Source organism: Enhydra lutris, unplaced genomic scaffold (assembly GCF_002288905.1).
Source record: "Enhydra lutris kenyoni isolate GAN:26980312 unplaced genomic scaffold, ASM228890v2 scaffoldscaffold12, whole genome shotgun sequence".
Lineage (NCBI taxonomy): Eukaryota > Metazoa > Chordata > Mammalia > Carnivora > Mustelidae > Enhydra > Enhydra lutris.
The window spans coordinates 71,505,900-71,526,521 of NW_019154096.1; the positions used below are offsets into that span (position 1 = coordinate 71,505,900).

The window sequence follows — 20,622 nt, forward strand, 5'->3', positions numbered from 1 at the left end:
GACATCAACAAAGTATAATTTAGCTGTCATGAACTCTGTCTACACATGACTTTTAAAAGGAGATAAGGCCTATTAACCATGTTGTGCAAATATGCCTATCATAAAAATATAAAGACTTTTTGTTTTTTCTCATAAATATTTTATCTTAGAGCTCTACTTATTACTAATTTCCAGATAAATACATCCAGACATAGCAATGCTAAAGATAATTCATTTTATGTGCTACTTTCCACTTTGCAATTACGTGTGACTGGCACTTAACATGTCCTAGGTAAAATCTGCACTTTCAGAATGTTCGTTACTCCACACTCCTATCCTTTTGCAGATATGCTGCAAATTGAATATAAATAAAATGTACCACAAATAAATCAAGTTATAATACAATGGTATCAAATGGAGGGGAAAGTTCCATTTGCACAGAAAAATTACACTTGGCCTGCTGACCTGGCTCACAGTTGGTTTATCAGGTGGGTCCTGGTGAATAACCATCTGGTAACGTTTATAGACCTGGTAAGACTCCTGAAATGTGGCTTTGAACTGAGAACTTGGTGGAGATGATCTCACCACCCTCACCTTCAGAAGGAGTTAAAAAACAATGTTCATTAATCATTTATTCCACAGAATACGCATTAACAGTTACTCCCACCCAAAAAGAACCAAAAGTTTCCATACAAATATTAAAGCATGCACATATAATATTTTAACATTACAAATGAACAAGATAGTAAATTTTTCTTTAAAAAGTTATTTCTCCAACTTCCAGACTTATTAAAAAGGCAAAGGATCCTATCTAAACTCTTTAAGATTTTTTTTTTCTTTTTTAACATATAATGTATTATTTGTCTCAGGGGTACAGTTCTGAAGACTAAGATCTACGACCGAATTATGGAAGATTGACTCTACTGGAAAATGGCAGAACACTTCTGGCACTCAAGACACAAACACAAATAAATACTCTTGAATTCTAGTTGTACGGAACGCACCTTCAGTAAATCAGAGTCCAGAGTGCTAACCATTACACTATGGAACCCCACTCAGTAAATCATTCAGAAAAACTAAAAATGTGAATATATATTTTTAGACATTCTTTATGCATCACTGCTAACTCTAAACTTGAAATTTTTTTTGTAAGTGTGAAAGACAATTCTCAAAAAGTATTCCTATTTCGTGGTGTAGTTAAGAACTAAGACCCTAAAGTTAGATTTCTCTTACTCAAATTTTCATGTCACCATCTTGGTCAAGCAGACAAATTTACCTCTCTGTGCCTTGGTTTCCTCACACACAAAATGAGGATGAGTTTACAACAGTAACAGCACAGTAATGGTGAACACTTACTTTAATAGTGATTATTTACTAACCAGTTAAAATACGTTAGCAAAACAGAATAGTCAAACAGGAAATCAAATGCAATATAACAAAAGAGCTAACTGGAAAATTTTCACGTGTGCCGTAAGAAGTAATTCTTCTGCAAACAAAAAGTAATATAAACACCCGGTGGACAAAAAACCTCTGCCCATCCAAGGTATCATTACATTAAAAAAGTAAAACCTGCCTATTGTAGAGCTGCTGTTCTACACTCTAAGTAGCGCGTCCAATTCTCTTTACGATCTGAGAAGGAGAAAGTCAATACCAAAATCAGAGCAGCTAAGAGATTATAATCTCAAAGTTGTTAAGATTTCTGTCTGATAATATACATGATCCTAAGGTTTAGATTCCGTTAAAGTTAATTTTCAATATCAGGTCCTTAGCAAAGCTCTCAGATAGTATTAAGCTACAAATTCAAAGGCTGACCCCGTTATTAATGAGATATGAAAATATAATAAAATCATTACAATTAATATTTTGGGGAAAAATGTATAAATACCAAATACTGAAGAATGTAGATTTAATCTGCAATGTAAATAAAAATAGTAGGAATACTCTAGAAGTAATCATACTACGCCTACAGAGGTTTGAGAGAATTACTGAGAGAAGATTAAAGTAGTGCCACCGAGTACTATTTAGTCAATTCCTAACTGCTGGCTGGCACATGTACTACATCTGTTTACCCACTAGAATGGGTAAAACAGTGATCCCCTGATGTGATCTATTCTCCTTCACGATCGAACCAAACTGCTAAAAATGAAATTTTAAATGGCATATTTTGTCCCTTTAACTACTAGATATCAATTAAGGGATACAATAAGCCAGAGTCCCTTACATAGTAACATGCTAAAACTGGAATTATTTTCACAACTTTAGTAGCCAAACTGCCTAAAGTATTTATTTTAAATCTTAAAAAAAAAAAGTGTTTTCTCAAATAGCAGTTAACTTAGTAAATACAAATGCTACTTCATCCCAATTCACTGTAATTTCCCATTATTTAAATAGTAAAATATCAACTGAGTAGTATAACCTCAAATGAAAATAAACAAGGTATCAACAACCACAAAAATATAAAATAAAACACCCTTCAAAGTACCTCTAACTTGTGTGATGCATTCTCTGGTAAAGATTCAAAAATTAAATCTTCAAGTGATTTGGGCTGGTTGGATTTATTAGCCTTTGGTGGGAACAAAGATGGTGGTTCACCTTGAGCCTGGAAACCCTCAAGTTCTCCAGCTGGGTTCTGCTGCATGAGTTTTAACCTTTTCCTTTCTTTTCGGATTTCCTTTGCTTTCCGACATGGAGGCTTACTCAAATCTGCCCCTTTGCCTAAAAACAATTGCAAAATATTAGACCAATCACATCTGACTCTAGAATTTTTTTGTTTTTACCCAAAGTCTCAAAGATTCTACAGAATTAAATCTAAAGAGTTCCAACAGTTAGGTTAGCTTTGCAGGTAGGTATCTCAGAAGATTCTGATGTAGAGCCTTAAGTTGATCTTAAAATTCTACCTTAGATGTAGGAACTGTCAAAGAAAGTAAATAGTCACAGAAACTTTTCACACACCTCCATGAAAATAAAATTAAAAAAAATTTAATATTCATCCACTTTTCTGCCTTTTTAAGTTGAAAAAAACATAATCGAATATCTTCTACTCTAGGACATGGATATTTCCAGCCCATTCCTGAGGGACATTCCTCTCAAAGCACTGGTGACATAAATACATGCTTAGGACCTGGGTGTAAGAAAACACTCCGGCAGGTTTTTTGATGAAAAAATATCCTTGAAATTACTTGAAAGTACTTGTGTCTCTCCATCTAACAAATGGATGGGGTCTCATTTGTTCAGCTCCAGCTAATGAGTGTTGTTTGAATTAAAAGAGCAAATACCAAATTAAAAGGCCTTTAAGATATAAACATTTTAGATAAAATAAACCACAAATTTTAGTAAGTGCCCTTTCATCTAGCAGAGTCTTCAAGGACTTGATGTTGAGAAGATCATTAAGAGGTAGAGGCAAATAACTAACACAAATGAAAACTTCAAAATAATTTAAATGCCCAATACCAGAATAATTCTACAATTTTTAAAACAGCTAAAACACAGAATACCAGTCATTAGAAATGCTTAGAAATTTTCAGGGATTTGTCATTACACAAGGTTAAAAAACAATTCCACTTATGTATAAACAGATACATGAAAAATACTTTTTAAAAAGCCTAGAAAGAAACATAACAGTCATTTTACATGGATTTAGAATCAGGGAAAGGACTGTTCTTGTTTTTTTTCTTGCAGTGTCCTCTTTTCTCCAAATTCTCTACAATGAACATACTTTTGTAATTTTTTTAAGGTCATTGACAAAATAAAAATGCTATTTTAAGATCCTAAAACAGTATTTACAAATCATATGAAAGTTCGCAATATGAAGTTCTACAAGATTAGCAAGTTCAATTTTATAGAAGAGAAATTCAAGACCCAGGGTGTTAAGGGACTTCCAGAGACCAAGAGCTGGTCAAAAGAAACGAATCTGATACTGGCTGCCTGGGTGGCCCAGTTGGTTGAGCGTCTGGAACTTAATTTCGGCTCAGGTCATGATCTCAGGGTCATGATATGGAGTCCCGGATCTGGCTTCATGCTCAGCATGGAGTCGACTTGGGATTCTCCCTCTCCTTCAGTCCCTTTCCCCGCTCACGCACGTTTGCTCTCTCAAATACATAATAATCTTATTTAAAAAACAAATTTGATGAGAAAATAGTGACTTCACTAATAGTAAAATCATTTTACTTCACTATCATGTTTTCCAATTAAAAACAAACTTTACATATAAAAACAGACTTTGAATAAGTCTAATAACCAGGCAACAAAGGACTGATTCTATGATTAACCATTACTCTATTGCCTTAGAGAATGAATTTTCTTTGGCCCAGGAATCTGTCTTCCTCAAATTTGTTCTGAGAGGCACAAGAGCATTTGGTTAAGAGCACACTCCCTGACATGGGCTGCCTGAGGTCATCTCTGTCACTGGCTAGATGACCTTGGGCAAGTTTCCTCATCTATACTAGTAAGATAATAACCAGTCCTACCTATGGAATTCTGTGAGGATTAAATCAGTTAACACATATGTAGCTCATAAAACAATACCTACTACTGGGTATCTGGGTGGCTCAGTTAGGGCTGCCTTCGACTTGGGCATGATCCCAGAATCCTGCGACTGAGCCTCGCATCAGGCTCCCCACTCAGCGGGGACTCTGCTTCTCCCTCTGCCCTTCCTCCCCACTTGTGCATGCTCTTTCTCCCTCTCTCTCTCTCTCACACAAATAAATAAATAAAATCTTTTTTAAAAACCCCACTATTTAATTAAGATTATCTATTATTAGCTATCATATGCACCACCAATTCCTACAATGTTTTACCTATACAGGTGTCCCATAAATTGTAATAAGGCAAAAACCAACAAACACACAAACAAAATCCCTGCATTTTCTAAAAGTTATTTAAAACTACATTCCCTACCAAAGTTTCAAAACTATGAACAAATTATAAAACTGGAATGAAGTGAGAAACAAGTTTCCAGTTTTGTTTTGTTTTGTTTTTTTCCCAGAAATACCACCTATGTCAGCTCCACACTAATTAATTCATTGGACTAAGCAAACAATACTTACTGTGGTTGCTTTACTCTACACATATGTACTATCGCATTACCAACTGCAATAGACAGCAAATTAGGATTTCAGCTTATTTAGGGAATAAAGATTTCCCCAGATCAGTAAAATCCTTCAACAAAATGGGAACAGATCAATATAAAATCAATACACCATACCAACCCCACACCACAGAGGCTCACACCACTCAAGGATCCTAGATTAGTCCCAAGAGTTTTGAATAGAATTCAATAGACCTGCATAATTTCTAATTACATTTCAGGAAATATACCTTTAACATTTTTAAAATAAAAAGGAAATGTATGCTTCAGGAGAAAATCCAGAGATTCCTACATTTTAAAATCATCTCACATTTTTAATGAGAAATATCATAAAGGGAAAATAACGGCAAACTTTTTTTTTACTGTTTTAATAATCACATGCTGAAGATCAGGCTGGAATTGTTATTCTAAAAGTTTGTGTTCGATAGAGTAAAGCATGTAGGTAACTGCAATATTCTAATTCTAATTCTACCATTCTCTGTGTCCTTGAGAACCAGGTTTCTCAGTGTGGAAGAAAAGAAGATCTAAATGTCAAACAAACATGTAAAAATATGATAGTCCTGAATTTGAACTGCAAGTATCAATATGGTACACACTCCTTGGAGAAATGGCTGTACAAGATGATCCAGGAGCCTCAGGTCAGAGGAAGCTGCCATGACTACTACCATTTCATCCCCCGAAAAACTATTAGACAACTTAGAGAAATTCCCACAGGAGCAAAGAATTAAGACACAGCCAATGTGTTTAGATCCATGAGTTCACAATGATACCAGAAATAAACAAAGAAAGAAAGAAAAGAAAAAAAAGATTGATTAACTAGTCCTTGTTAGAAGAGTTATTTTGTAGGATGGACAATAAAATGCAAGAATCAAGCATTCCTCTTGCCTTTCTGAGTTCCATGAGAAAGAGATGAGAAGAGGTTCTGTTTATGGAAGGATCTAGCCAGTAAATGAAAAATGAATGACAGACAGAATATCTAATGGATCGATGGATTTAGGCATTGAGCACTGACCCATGGCTATTCGCATTAACAAAGAGAGGTACCCAGACATTATGTGTCTCCTGAAAGAACCTCCCACCACCCATGAAGTAACCTTACCCCCCTCAAATAAATAATTTGAACTAGAATCTGATTAAGACTTCTCTCTCTCCCTGAAAAGCAAAACAAAACTGAAACACCAAAGAAAAAACAACAACAACAACAAAAACAATTTAATCTTAACTCTGAACTGATTTAATCTTGACTCTCTAGATCCAACCATCAATTTACAGGCAGGTAAAGGAGTATGTTAAACTGTACTGTGGATGTAATCAGACAACCCGGAACAGCCAACCTAGTTTCTTCAAAAAACAAAGTGCAAATAAAAAAGTGGGAGTGATGGAAGGAACCTACAGATCTACAGGGGTTTTCTAACTGTGTCAGTCAACTGCAGTATGTGGCTGTGTTTGGATCCTGACGCAAACAAATACATAAAAATTAAGAACTCGAACACGGACTATTCAATAACAGTAAGGAATCTTACTCAGGTGTAATGGTGGTACTTGTGTATTTGAAAATTATTTTTTAAAAAGATGTATTTAAGATTTCTTTTTTTTTTTAAGATTTTTATTTATTTATTTGACAGAGATCACAGGTAGGCAGAGAGGCAGAGAGAGAGATGGGGAAGCAGGCTCCCCACTGAGCAGAGAGCCCAATGCGGGGCTCGATCCCAGGACCCTGGGATCATGACCTGGGCTGAAGGCAGAGGCTTTAACCCACTGAGCCACCCAGGCGCCCCTAAAGATGTATTTATTTGAGAGAGAGAGAGAGAGCGCTCACAGATGTGAGTGGGGAGAAGGGCAGAGGAAGAGAATCTCAAGCAGACTCCCCACGGCACATGGAGCTGGAGTCAAGGCTTGATCTCATAACCCATGAGATTATGACCTGACCTGAAATCGTGAGGGGGATGCTTAACCGACTGAGCTACATGGGTGCCCCAAAAGTTCTTATCTTTTAGGGGTGCATTCTGACATATGGGATGACATAATGTCTGGAATTTGCTTCAATACAGTACTGGAGAGGGCAACTGGATGGGAGTACAGATGACACAAGAGTGCCCATCCTGAGTCAGTAACAGTGTCACACGAGAACAGGGTATGTGGAAGTTCATTATAATATTCAGTCTACGGGGGCGCCTGGGTGGCTCAGTGGCTTAAAGCCTCTGCCTTTGGCTCAGGTCATGATCCCAGTGTCCTGGGATCGAGCCCCGCATCAGGCTCTCTGCTCGGAAGGGAACCTGCTTCCTCCTCTCTCTATGCCTGCCTCTCTGCCCACTTGTGATCTCTGTCTGTCAAATAAATAAATAAAATCTTAAAAAAAAAAAAAAAATAGTCTACATTTCCAAAATGAAGGTTTTTAAAATTTAAGAAACTGTAAGTAGTCTTTAAAATAAACAATTAAAATAATAAAAGAACTGACCCTATCACCCAAGAGAATAAGAGTTGAAAGAAATTATCTAAATCATTCAGAACATTTTATTGGACTGTTCTTACTAATTAAGATGAAATCTCAGCTGGCATCCCTTTAAACGTCATGAAAGCCTACATTAAGAAAAACTATATATGAAAAACGCAAACACACACTTTTCTGTATAGTAACATGATTTAGATAAGGAAAACTAAAATAGTAATAAAAATGTCTCCTTTGGGTCATTTTATATAAATAAATATAAGAAAAAACTCAGGAACTGAAGTATAACCATCCAGACTGACATTTTGTGAAATAATTTTTTTTAAAAATGAGGGGCACCTGGGTCACTCAGTGGGTTAAGCCTCTGCCTTCAGCTCAGGTCATGATCTCAGGGTCCTGAGATCGAGACCCGCAATGGGCTCTCTGCTCAGCGGGGAGCCTGCTTCCCCTTCTCTCTCTGCATGCCTCTCTGCCTACTTGTGATCTCTCTGCCAAAAAAATAAATAAAATCATTTAAAAATAAATAAATAAAAATCATACAAACACATGCATGCACACATATATATAACAAACCCATTTAATGCTGGATACATTATTTTTATAAAGATTTATTTGAGAGAGAGAGAAAGGGACGGAGGGATAGAAAGACTCTCCAACAGACTCTGCGCTGAACCCAGAGCCAGACATGGGGCTTGATCCCAGGACTAAGAGATCATGACCCGAACCGAAACCAAGAGTCAGACACGTAAACAACTGAGCCACCCAGGTGCCTCAATGTTGGATATATTTTTAAAACCTAATTCTTTTACAAGTGAAAATATAGAAAAAAATTGTTGACCTTATTAAAGGTGAAGTTAAATATCAAAATTTGGAAATTTTTAAACTAAAATTCATCATGATTCATAAAGAAATCTAATGATAAACTAAAGAACTTTAATGTCTGTACTTTTCAACGTAATACCTAAAATTTACACTGTCTCACTTCACACCAAAAATAAAAACGTTTAGCAGCATATCTTTTCACAGATAAAATCTGATTCTCAAACCTCTAGGATCCTAACGTAGTAAGAAGAAATGGAACTCTTTTAAAATATCTGTATTTGGGGATAATGTAACTATTATTGCAGGCTTTTTAAACATAGCATTTTTTAAAGATATGATCTGTCCATCTAAATCCAGGTAAAACTAAATTGTACAATATACGGATCTATTTGGCAGATTTCACATAATTCGTGTGTATAGCTGATGGGAGAGCCCAAAAGCTACAAAGTCTCAAGCACAAAGAAAATCACTTACTAGGATTTTAAAATGGCCACAGAGCAAACTTGCCTTACCTGGCTTAGGAGCCATGTGTACTTTAACTGGATGGGATGGCTCACCAGAGCCCAACTTCTCCTCTATATGTTGTGATTGAATTAATTCCTTAGGTTCTTCTTTCTTTGGGCTTTTTCCTTTCTTCTTCTCCCCACTCTCAAAGGTCTCTTTGAGGTCATCACTGAGTGTTTTATGGTCACACTGTATATCCAATTTATTTATTAATGCAAAGTCACCTGCAACGCTCTCGTCCATGCTGGGCTCCATGGGCTCATCTACAAATCAGAAGCCAAAGTCCATCAGCTAGGCAATCTGACACAGTTAAGATACACACAGGAAAAAAAACAATACCCCTTCTTTCCCATGTGAAAGAAATTACTGTGTGTGCATAAAACCCATTCTCTTGGCTTCCAAAGTAACAGAACTGTAGTTAAGACTGTGGCACCCAAACAAGGGTATGCACTCCAGTCCCTCTGCAAGTTGTGACCAAGCTCCCACCAATGGAACATAACCAAACTGATATGCTCAATTTGGCCTCACTTGCTTTTAAAGGAATTTTATAATCCTGAACTTTCACTCTTTATCCTACCCACTGGCTGGATTAGTGAAAACCAGAGTGACCTTGGAAATCACACACTGAAGGGAGTCCCACAACGGATGGGGGGAGGGAGGGGACAGAACTGCAGGCTAACATGGAACACCCGTGCTGGACGGTTATATGAGGAAACAAACAGACTTCGATTATTTTTTAGTCACTGCATTGTGGTGTCTTTCTGTTACGGCTGTTTACCCTTCCATTCTACATCACTCTTATGAATTAAGCTGCAGACATAAATAATTTAGAAGCCTGTAACAAGTCAAATAAAGATCCAAATGTACAAGCTATGTGTAAAGACAAGCAACCATCAATTTATAAATGGAAGGCACCTCGAAGCTTATCTGAATATTAATTTTGAAACTCAGAACATGATTCCTAGCCACTGAGAAAAATGTTTGACTAACAAAACTTATTTAGTCTTCACGATTACGTACAGTCAGTACTAACCAGAGTTGCACCAAAATTCTGATGTTTCCAATGCCCGTTTGCCCCTGAACCTCTAGACCCGAGCCTTCCCACCTCTTTACTGCTCATAGTTCTGCCAAGTCTGCTCCAGACTGTCCTGAATCTTGGTCTGTTAAGGACAGTATAGGAGGACAAAGAACTTACCTGTCCTGCTGGCCACTGTATCACCAGTGCTTAAAACAGAGAGTGGCACACTGTGGGCACTGAAAAGACGCTTGGGCCATATTAACAAGTTAAAACTGGGATGGGAGGCTCCCAGGATTAGGTATTTTCTATGGCAGAAGTGAGAAAGAGCTCTAAGGATAGGCGGCATTCCCAATTATTACACTCATGTATTAGGCACTGCCTGCATGAAAACTTTAAAAAGGAAAAGACAAGACACTGAAAAAACTGAAAAAGCAAAGTATCTGTAATGAAAGTTCACTAAATGTTTCTAATTATCTTGAAGGAAATTAACTCGCAATTCAAAATTCATCACACAAATAAGAAAATTTCAGATACTATGATTTACTGAAGTAAGGGCTTCCTCCAACACAGAAAACCTGAGCTTTACGCATCATTCAAAGTGACTGTGCAATCTTGTGTCAGGTGCACCCAAGCACCTGTTTCTCAGATGTAACACCACCTTCCACTTACTTCACAAGGTGCTATCAGGATCAAGTAAGGTAAGAGTTGTCGTAGTACTGTGAAAACTAAAGTTCCAATAAACTCCAAGACATCACAGTATCATCAAAACTGTCCTCCACCTTCTTCCGAGGCTAAACTTTCCCTGACAGACATTCCTCATGTCCTTGACTTTCGGGCCAGTGGTAACAGTGACAGCAAAGCAACACTAACAGCAATCCCCCCCATCAGAGGAACAGCACTACCTGACCGCAGTAAGGACCCATTCCCCTACTTAAGAAATAACAGAAAGGGAACACCTTGGAAATCTACATCAACTGCAGGTAAAGAGGTTTTAAAGCCCCAACTCATCTTACCCTCACAATTTCCTTTGGAAATTTCCCCTTTAGCCAGAAATTTCAACATTTTTTTCAAAACCTTCTTGTGAGATTTTGATGGCTGAAACTGTAAAGGTCGGCACCTAGGAAAGCAAAATAAATATTTAAAAAGTGAACTCAAACTAGGAGAAATAAAATGAGTTCTGGACAGTAAGGCAAAACTCATGCCTGGGATTTCTGGGTAAAGGCAGGGCTTGACACAGCCTCTAGTTCCACCCCAAATCTCACTAAAACTACCTTAAGGAATTAGAAAAAAAGAAAAAGACATAAATTACTGAAAGAAAGAGAAGAGGAGAAATGCTGGCAGCTGCACAGAGCATGCACAAGTGGTAACTGACTTAGCGGCCAAAGAAGGTTGAATCCTAAGCCAACAGTGAGAAAAGCCAGAATGGTAACTAATTTTCTCGCCTTACCCTTACAAACTTTAGGGACTGGCTGACACCTGATACCCCAGGAGATAAGCATGAAGGGGGTCTGAAAATAGATCTCTTGAAAGTCTATTTTGGAAGCAGTTAGATGTCTGATGCCCTCCACCACTCCACACAGATGTCTCCCCACACAACCCAGGAGAAAGCGGCACATTGAGGAAAATATAGGGCCTCCCACATGAGGATGCAGGCACAGTGGAAAGCAATGGAAATGTACTAGCAACAGGAAGCTTAAATGAAAGTGTGCCTACTGAATGCTGAGACCTCCACCCCATTCCCCAACTCAGCCACAAACGCGGGCACTTTCTCTCCAGAATGTGACCAGACCTCGAGATCCCTCGAGATCCAAGGATCCCCACCCCTGGAAAGTCAGAATCGTCACTCAAGAAGAACCTCTCCAAAGACAAGTAACAGCAACACTGGAGAAGGTAACTTGGAGGACACCCAGGGAGAAGAGAGCCTAAAAATACAAACATCCTAAGAAGAACAAGCTCTTATTTCTCTTTAGCTATTACAGCCACACAACAATGGGAGGTTATTAAAAAAAAAAAAAAAGAGAGAGAGAGAGAGAGAAAGAGAGAGAGAGAATCCAAAACCAAAAATCTCTCAGAAGTAAAAATATAATAGAGGAAATAAACAATTAAACAGCAAGGAAATTTTCCAAAAGATACAACAAAGGGGATGGAAAACTGAAGAGAAAAAAAAAATTAGGGGCTCACGCTAAAAGTTCAATATCTCGGGCACCTGGGTGGCTCAATTGGTTAAGCATCTGCCTTCCGCTCAGGTCAGGATCCCAGGATCCTGGGATCGAGTCCTGCATTGGGCTCCTCACTCAGCAAGGAGTCTGCTTCTCCCTCTGCCTGCTTCTCCCCCTACTTGTATGCTCTCTCTGACAAGTAAATAAATAAAAATTTAATATCTGAATGAAGACATTATAAAAGAAGAGAAGAAAAAACGGTGGGGGGCGGGTGGGAAGAAGTTCAACAAAATAGTAAAAGAAAATTTCTGTGAAGTGAAGGATATGATATGAGGGTAAGTAAGTAAGAAGGGCCCCTTAAGTCTGTATGCAATAGATGCAAACAGACACATCATTAGATGTGAAATATCAGAACACTAGGGACAAAAAAACCTTCCAAAAAGAAAGAACATTTTGGACAAAGGAACAAGAATCAGAAGCAAAGCCTTCAAAATTCTAAAGCAAAATTATTTCCAATCTACACTTCTATGCCTGGCCAAACTAGAAGTCTGAGTGGTGAATTAAAACATTTCAAACAGGGGCACCCGGGTGGCTCAGTTGGTTGAGCATCTGACTCTTGGTCTGGGTTCAGGTTATGATCTCAGGGTCATGAGATGGGGCCCTAAGTCGGACTCTCTGTGCTGAGCATGGAGCCTACTTGGGATTCTCTCTCTCCCTCTCCCTCTGCCTCCACCCCCACTCGCTCACTAGCTCTTTCTCTCTTAAAAAAGATTTTTTTCCAAACATACAAAGTCTAAAAAAGGTACTTCTCAAGAAAGCTATTGGAAGATGAGCGGCACTAAAACAAGGAAATAATCCAAGCGGTCAGAGGAGACAGAAAACATGAGATCCAAAGAGAATCCCCAAGATGGCAGTAAAAAGAGATCCCAGGGTGACAGTGATGCATCAGTTGGAAAGACAACCTGTCCAGATCATAGCAGGTCAGAAGACAGCACAGAGGTATCATCAAGAGGACACAAGTGCTAGAGGACCGGAAGCATCTAAACATACCACAACTGTGGGAAGGTTTTTAAAATCGACTGGTGATGGGTAGGTACAGAAGACTATGCAAACAAAAAAAGACTATGGAAAGCAAAAACTTGTGAAGGAAAGAAAATGTAATCATAGTACACTGCATGGTTCGACCATACGGCACATTTACAGGCCGTAATACAGCAACTATACCATTCAATATTATGATCTTCTGAGCTGGGAAGTTAGCAACGAGGACAAAAAGGAGCTTGAATATGACAGGGGCAACAGGGAGGAAATAAAATTAAATCTTTATCTTCCAAAGAGAGAAATTCAGAGATAATGAGAAAAAATAGAGTTGAATCCTTACCTTTTAAAAAGAGAAACCCAGAGATATGAGAAAAACCCAAAGGTAATGAGATAAGGTTTCTGTAATTATATAAGCACATCACTTAAAGGTAGAAAGAAGAAAAAGAAAATCAGTTAAAAATTTGAGAGTACACTGGGAAACAGGAAATAGGGAGGTTCAGGGGACTGCAATTTTGCAAAATAAGTTTATGGAATTGTTTGATTTTTAAATTACCAGCATATATAATTCTATGTAAAAATTAAAAAAAAAAATTCATAGCCAAGGAAGCTCATCCTCACTTACACTCACAGCCCCTGACATCTAACAAGAAGCTACGCTGTAGGTTAGAATTGCCTTGCCTTCGCATTAGGCCTCATTAGATCTACTGTCGTAAACAAAGTTAAAAAAAAAAAGAAAGAAAAAACAGAACAGTAAATGACTCCATAATATCAACACATAAAATGAAGTTGTGTAAAGGATAGCAATTCAGAAAATGTTTGTGATTTCATGCAAAAAAAAAAAAAAATCACGTTTTATAATTATTTTTGTTTTGCAATGTTAATTGAATTCCTTTTCATAAAAACAATATACCTGGAGCAGTGCTTTGCATTGAGAGACACCCAATAAATTATAGAATCTTGGTCTTTTTCTTTAACCCACTGAAATGGACTTTTTTTTTTTTTTTAACCTTTTCTGATTAGGATTCTCAGGGTCCTAGCAAATCAACTCCAGACTGATTTAAACAGAACCCTGGCCATAATCCAATAACAAATTGTTATTTGAAGGAAGAGGACTTCTGTCTTTGACGATGTCACTGCTTCATAAACATTAAAACTGCAAGAGGACATTTGGGGTGCCTGGGCGGCTCAGTGGGCTAAGCCTCTGCCTTTGGCTCAGGTCATTATCTCAGGGTCCTGGGATCGAGCCCCACATTGGCTCTCTGCTTGGCGGGGAGCCTGCTTCCCCCATCTCTCTCTGCCTACCTGTGATCTCTCTCTCTCTCTCTGTCAAATAAATAAATGAAATCTAAAAAACAAACAAACAAACAAACAAAAAACCTGCAAGAGGACACCACAGCTGTCCTGGGATAGTAAGTGAGATGATGTCAGTAAACCAGACACCCACCTTTTCTCTTTATTGCTCCAGTCCTATGACCAGTTAAATAAAAGAAAGGATTCTTAACCAGGAATTAGTGGAACTTTGTGAGCCCACTGGGAGCCCAAGATCATCCTAAAATTAGTATGCAAGATGTTATTACCTATTTTTATCTATACACCTCCTCCCTTTTGTTTGTTTTGCTGCAGAGAGGGTCTGTAACTTTTCATCAGATTGTCAAATCTTTAATCCCAAAGCAAATTAAGAGCAACTAAAGGAAAGAGGTATGAGGACCAGCCAAAACATGATGGATACAACCGTGTTTGCTTTTTTATCTGGAGATTATTCACACTGAAACTGTAGACAATGCTTAACAATGCAACATACTTTCCCTAGTTTGTACCAGAAGAAGAGGAAGGCAAGGAGCACAAGGGAGAAGAGGAGGATCTTTGTAACTTGAGAAGAATGGAAAATCCTTCCATGTCAGACTGGGGTTTGCGGGTTAAGCCATCACTTTGGAGGAAAATAGACATTTTAGTTTAAGTTTTACAATGAAGAAACCTGGACTCTAAATGTGTGCAGCAGATTCGACATCGGCCCCTCCCCCTCCCCTTCCGGCAGATCCCACAGTACTCTTGGAGTGTGACGGCTGTGTTCAGTCATACACCAGAACGTGGAAAGCCCCAAGCTAAGTTCTATAAAACACCTGATACCTAAAAGTAATTTGAGTATTTTCTAATATTCTCACAATATGTCTGAAATCATTGACTAGATTGCTAAGTAGTATATTTTTTCATATCCTATTTACACCCAAACTATTAAACAGTATTATTAAAAGCTACTGATGAAGTAAAAATGTAGCATCAGTATGTAGAAAAGATACAACTCATTTGTTTTTCTTTATAAAGAGTCTAGCTGGAATGAAAATTAACATGTAAAAAAAGCAAGATGTCACTAAAGAATTATACATACTCTTCAAATTATATACAGATCTGGGGCGCCTGCGTGGCTCAGTGCGTTAAAGCCTCTGCCTTCAGTTCAGGTCATGATCCCAGGGTCCTGGAATTGAGTCACGCATTGGGCTCTCTGCTCAGCACGGAGACTGCTTCCTTCCCCCACCCCAACCCCCGCCGCCTGCCTCTCTGCCTACTTGTGATCTCTCTCTGTCAAATAAATAAATAAAATCTTAAAAAAAAAAAATTATATATAGATCCTCTTTCTTACCTTATTGTGTACTGAGGACAACATGTTTGATTCATGACAGGCTTGTACACATATTTCCCACTTCTAAAATTAAAAAGTAGTTTTGTTAATGTCTTACACATTTCTCACTTGTACCAAAGAAGACTAGTATAGGAGCACAAAATTAATTTGAGTAAAAATCTAACCAACAACATAAAAACATTTAGATTTACTCTTCATAACCTAAATAATCTTGCAATATAGACATACCAAAGACAGAGTACAGCCTTTTCCTAAACCTTGATATATGGACTCCAAACTTCTTTACCTCAATTACCCTCTCAGCAGCACCTGCAATCCTTCCCTCAACCCACCATCAATCCTCAACCATAAAGGCAATCAAAGGAAAATCTACTCAAACCAAGTAACAGATGACATCAAAGAATTACTGTGTAAAGTATGATAATGGCATCATAGATGCGTTAAAAAGGAAAAAAGAAACCTTTCTTAGGAACATGTCTTTATTACAGGTATACTAATAGGATACACAAAATTGCTTTAAATTATTTTGTGGGGAGGAAGGAACATCTTAGTCTGTTCAAGCTGATGTAACAATATGCCACAGGCTGAGTGCTCATAAACAACATAAATGTATTCCTTGTAGTTTGGTTGGGAAGTTCAAGACCAAGGTGCTATCATATTCTATGTCTGGTAAAGATAAGCTTCCTGGTTCATATTTTTGTTGTAAGCTCACATGGCAGAAGGGGCAAGGGAGCCTCTGGGTCTCTTTTACAAGGGCACTAATCCCATTTGCAAGGACTCCACCCTCTGACTTAATCACTTGGCCCACCTCCAAATACTATCAAATTGGGGGTTAGGACTGAGCCCATGTACTTGGAGAAGGCGGTGAGAATGGCACTCACATTCACTCCACACAGGGAGCAAGGACAATTGATGAAACAAGACTGGCAAAATGTCAACAACTGGTGAAGCCTGCGGATAGGACATGAGGTTCACTATACTGTACTCTCTACATTTATGTGTATTTGAAATTCTCCTAATAAACATCTTTAAAAGGAGAGAGAAAAGAATCACTACACAAAGAAATATAACCAAAAAATTTCTTAAACCTCTTTCCAAAAACAGGAAAACATTTTAAAGGCAAACAATAGTTTGCAATTACAAGAAGAACCTGAGTAACAAGAGAAGTATCTTTGTATTAAAGAGCTTTACCTTCGCCATCCTCGATCTATAAGATCCTGATAATCCTGTACGGTCATGGAATGCGCCCACATGCCTGAAAAAATAAGTGCCATGTGCCGTGTTAATTACAGCAAGTTCAACTTTTTAAAAATTTTTTAAATTCAAAATCTTTATTTCAAAATGTGAATACTGAAGCAAAAGAAAAAATCTAGCTCACACTGGAGAAATGAAAGTCTACACATACTTCATACTTAAGTTTGACATACAACACAAATGGAAAAGATATTTATCTTAATTTTATTCATTTATTTATTTATTTTTAAAGATTTTATTCATTAATTTGACACAGAGAGAGAAAGCAAGAGAGGAAACACAAGCAGGGGGAGTTGGGAGAAGGAGAGGCAGGCTTCCCCCTTCCTCCCCGAGCAGGGAGCCTAACGTGGGACTCAATCCCAGAACCCTGGGATCGTGACCTGAGACAAGGCAGAGGCTTTAACCCACTGAGCCACCCAGGCACCCTATTTATCTTAATTTTAAAAATCAAACTTATCAAAGTGATTATATTTAATACAGGATTAGCCAATAGTCTCTATGACTTCATATATTTAAGGTCCTTACTGCAATCAGATTATATCACACTTTTAAACCATAATAACATCCCCAATAATTTAGTAAGCTGGTCACTTCAGAAGAAGTGAAGAGGAAATGTTTTCTTAAGCATATAAATTTTCCTCATTTTTATGTTTTTAGCATAGCTTTGGATATTGAAAATAGAACAAAAATATAGAGCAATATTCCTTTTAAATATAAAAACTGAAAGTAATTGAAATGCCCAGGAACAGAAAAATGATTACAGGGACTATATTATCCATATGACGGGATAATTATGCAACCATTAAAAAAATGAAGACAATGAGAAAACATTAAAAGATATATTTGAATTGATGTTAAAGGAAAAGTAAATTTTTCTCTTGTAAACAGCAAACTGCATCAGAGATATGTAGATAAAGGTAGGCTTGATAATACAAAATATATTCAGAAACAGAAAGGAGCTTGGCAGGCACTCACTGAGTTACTTTATGAGCCTCAAATTCATCATCTATAAAATAGGAATAATAAAACCTACCTACCTAATAGGTGGGGTGCCCTACAGTAAAGATAATCAGAATTAAAACAAACATAATGGAAATTTACAGTTCTCTCTTTAGATGAAAAGGGTGAAAGGTTTCTTCCACAGGACTTTAAACAAAGGACATCTATATTAACCAATTTCCTCTTACAAAATTACTGGCAAAATAATTAAGGATCTAAGAAAATATTCATTTTAGACACCTTTAATACAAAGTGCTTATCACACACATACTGTAGTCATAATACTAAAATTCTGAAAACGGGAGCAATCTCTAATACCCTAAGGCAACCACTGCCACCAGCTGGTGTGTTTCTCCTGGGTTTTTATCCTCCCAGAACTGTGATCATGTCACACACGTCATTTGCATCCTGTTTTTCTCCCTTTAACCGCACACTCTAAACATTTTTCTGCTTAGCTCATCTTCATAACCATCACTCCTAATAACTGCATTATATTAAGTTCTGGTCCCTCTTACCTACAAACATCTAACAATTTCAGTTAATGAGTAAGTGGACATACTATACTCGTCCAAATCATATATATAAATATATATATATATATATTTTTTTTTTAAATGGAAACTACCTAAATTTGTATCTTCGTGGTTATCCCATTTTCCACAATGATGGGCTATTCCTTAAAACAAAAATTTTTTTATCTGCCAATACGTGACAGGGCAGGAAATAAATACAATGTTTCGTTTACAAACAACAAGTCTTCCGAAAGACACTTGAACTGTGACGGGGGCGGGGGCGGGGGGGGGAGAAAAACAAAACAACGTGTAAGCTGGCTTTGTTGTCGTTCTGGAGGTGGGTGGAGGAATGACAAGGCATAGGAGCACCTGGTAAAATTTTCAGACACCTTAGTACAAACAGTACAAACGCTCCCTCGCCAGCAGCGCCTTGGTGGGTCACCAGCATCTTGCACACGCTTCCAGACATTTTATCCCGATGCCCATGCCCACGTATGCACACACACCTCTTCCTGCACAAACAGCCCACCCGACACGCCGCATTCTGCAATGAAAATCTGGGAAGATCCCACTTCGGCATCAGCACTTGGGGGTCCGCCCCAGCGGAACTGACCGCACTGTCGTGCTCCCTGGCACGGCATGCTGTCACACATTTAACCGTCTCCTAAGGACTGATGACGGACACCTGTTTCCACACTTTGGGCCACGGCGAGACAATCATTATCTAGCCCGTCCGAGCACCTGCGTGAAGGATAAGCACCTCGAGGCTTCCCTGATGAATCAGAGCTGAAGTTCATTTTTAATTGGCAGCCACGGCCCAAACCTGCGAGCCGCGTTCCGTACACCCGCCCAGGACAGGATCCGGCCGGAGGATCCGCGCGTCCCTCGAGCCGGTCGGCCCGGGTCAGGGCGCCCCGACCCCCGAGGACGCCCGCCGGCCGCGGAGCCCCCGAGGCCCCGACGCCCTCAGCCGCCCGCCGGCACTCTCACCATTGGAGCGACTGCCCGACTCATTCTTGCAATAGCCGCAGCGGTAGGAGTCTTCGCCCTCGAAATACTCCACGATGCTGGGCGAAAAAGCGGCCCAGGAAGCCATGGCCCCAGCACTCCAAACGCGACGCGACCCAGCCCAGCCCAGCCCCGCTGCCGCCGCCGCCACCCCACAATGCTCCGCGCCGCCCGGGAGTCCCCGAGGCGCGCGCGAAGCTGCTCGGGGGCCCGCAGGCCGGGTTCGCCAGGAGTCCCGCACGTTGACGCCGCCCGCGCCATCTTGGCCGAGGGCAGCCTTCCGCTATTTCCGTTCCTTCTCTAACCGGGACCGCCATCTTCGGTGAGGGTGAAGAGAGAGGACTGTGAAGGGAAATAGTCTGAGAAGAAACGTCTGGGAGAGGGGAGTGCGAGTTTGGGGAGCCGGCCCTGTGCGCTCCCAAGCGAGGGGCTTGCGCGGGGCGCGACGGGCGGTGCTAGAGTCGGACGTCGGCGGCCGCGCCAGCCCTGCCCCTTGGGACACTCACCGCAGGACACCTTGCCCTCCTCGGAGCCGCAGTAGCCGCAGTGGTAGCTGGCCTTGAGCCCTTTGTATTCCACCACCGAGGCCATGGCCGCCTCCAGGGTCCGCCAGGGCCGGCCACGCCTCTCCGCGCCCTGGGGCCGACCTCGGCGGAGCGCGGGGGCCCGCGGCGGGGAGGGGAGGAGAACTGAAGCCTGGGGGGTGCGTCCCAGCGCCCCGACCCGAGCTTCTACCGCCTCCTCGGGGCTCCAGTCTCTGCGGGTGCCGGGGCTTGCGGAGACCTTAGCGAGGGTGGTATTCGTGCCCCCCGGGCCCCGAATTAGGGCCAGCCCTTTGCATAATTCCTCGTCAAGCAGTCGCCAAGCATCACTCATTGTCAGCGCCGTTTTACAGATGAGGAAACTGAGGCACGGAGGTTGTGAGTCAGTCATTACCCGCAGGGCTCAGTATAAAAGTTACTATCTCGGGCGGTCCCTGACAACCATGTGGGGGGCCAGCTCGGATTTCTTCCAAACCAGCACGTCCACTCTTACGTGCCATGTGCAGGTACATGTGCAGGTGTTCTGTGAGTGGCCGGCGTAGATGAATTGAACACTTGATGGTTTTATTTTTTTTTTTATTTTTTTATTTTTTATTTTTTTTTTTTTTAAA

General features: G+C 39.7%; 1 protein-coding gene across 7 annotated transcripts in view; it reads right to left on the bottom strand.

The window, feature by feature from the left end:
* LOC111144676 (arginyltransferase 1) overlaps nt 1-20,060 on the bottom strand; it is a 160,687-nt gene extending 140,627 nt beyond the window's left edge. For 3 of the 7 annotated variants that reach the window (XR_002640420.1, XR_002640419.1, XM_022499075.1), the window contains exons 1-7: nt 19,452-19,612; nt 16,888-16,951; nt 15,697-15,759; nt 10,872-10,975; nt 8,849-9,103; nt 2,462-2,694; nt 445-573 (exon numbers count right to left, since the gene is read on the bottom strand). Coding sequence is in view for 5 of the 7 variants with exons in the window: in XM_022499075.1 (XP_022354783.1) it covers nt 445-573; nt 2,462-2,694; nt 8,849-9,103; nt 10,872-10,975; nt 15,697-15,759; nt 16,888-16,951; nt 19,452-19,557 (954 nt within the window). In the remaining 2 variants the exon portion in view is untranslated. Of the gene's footprint in view, nt 1-444; nt 574-2,461; nt 2,695-8,848; nt 9,104-10,871; nt 10,976-15,696; nt 15,760-16,887; nt 16,952-19,451; nt 19,613-19,975 lie in introns of those variants that run through there. The other 4 variants (XM_022499079.1, XM_022499076.1, XM_022499078.1 and 1 more) reach the window with 3 other exon arrangements.
* Nucleotides 20,061-20,622: the final 562 nt, after the last annotated feature.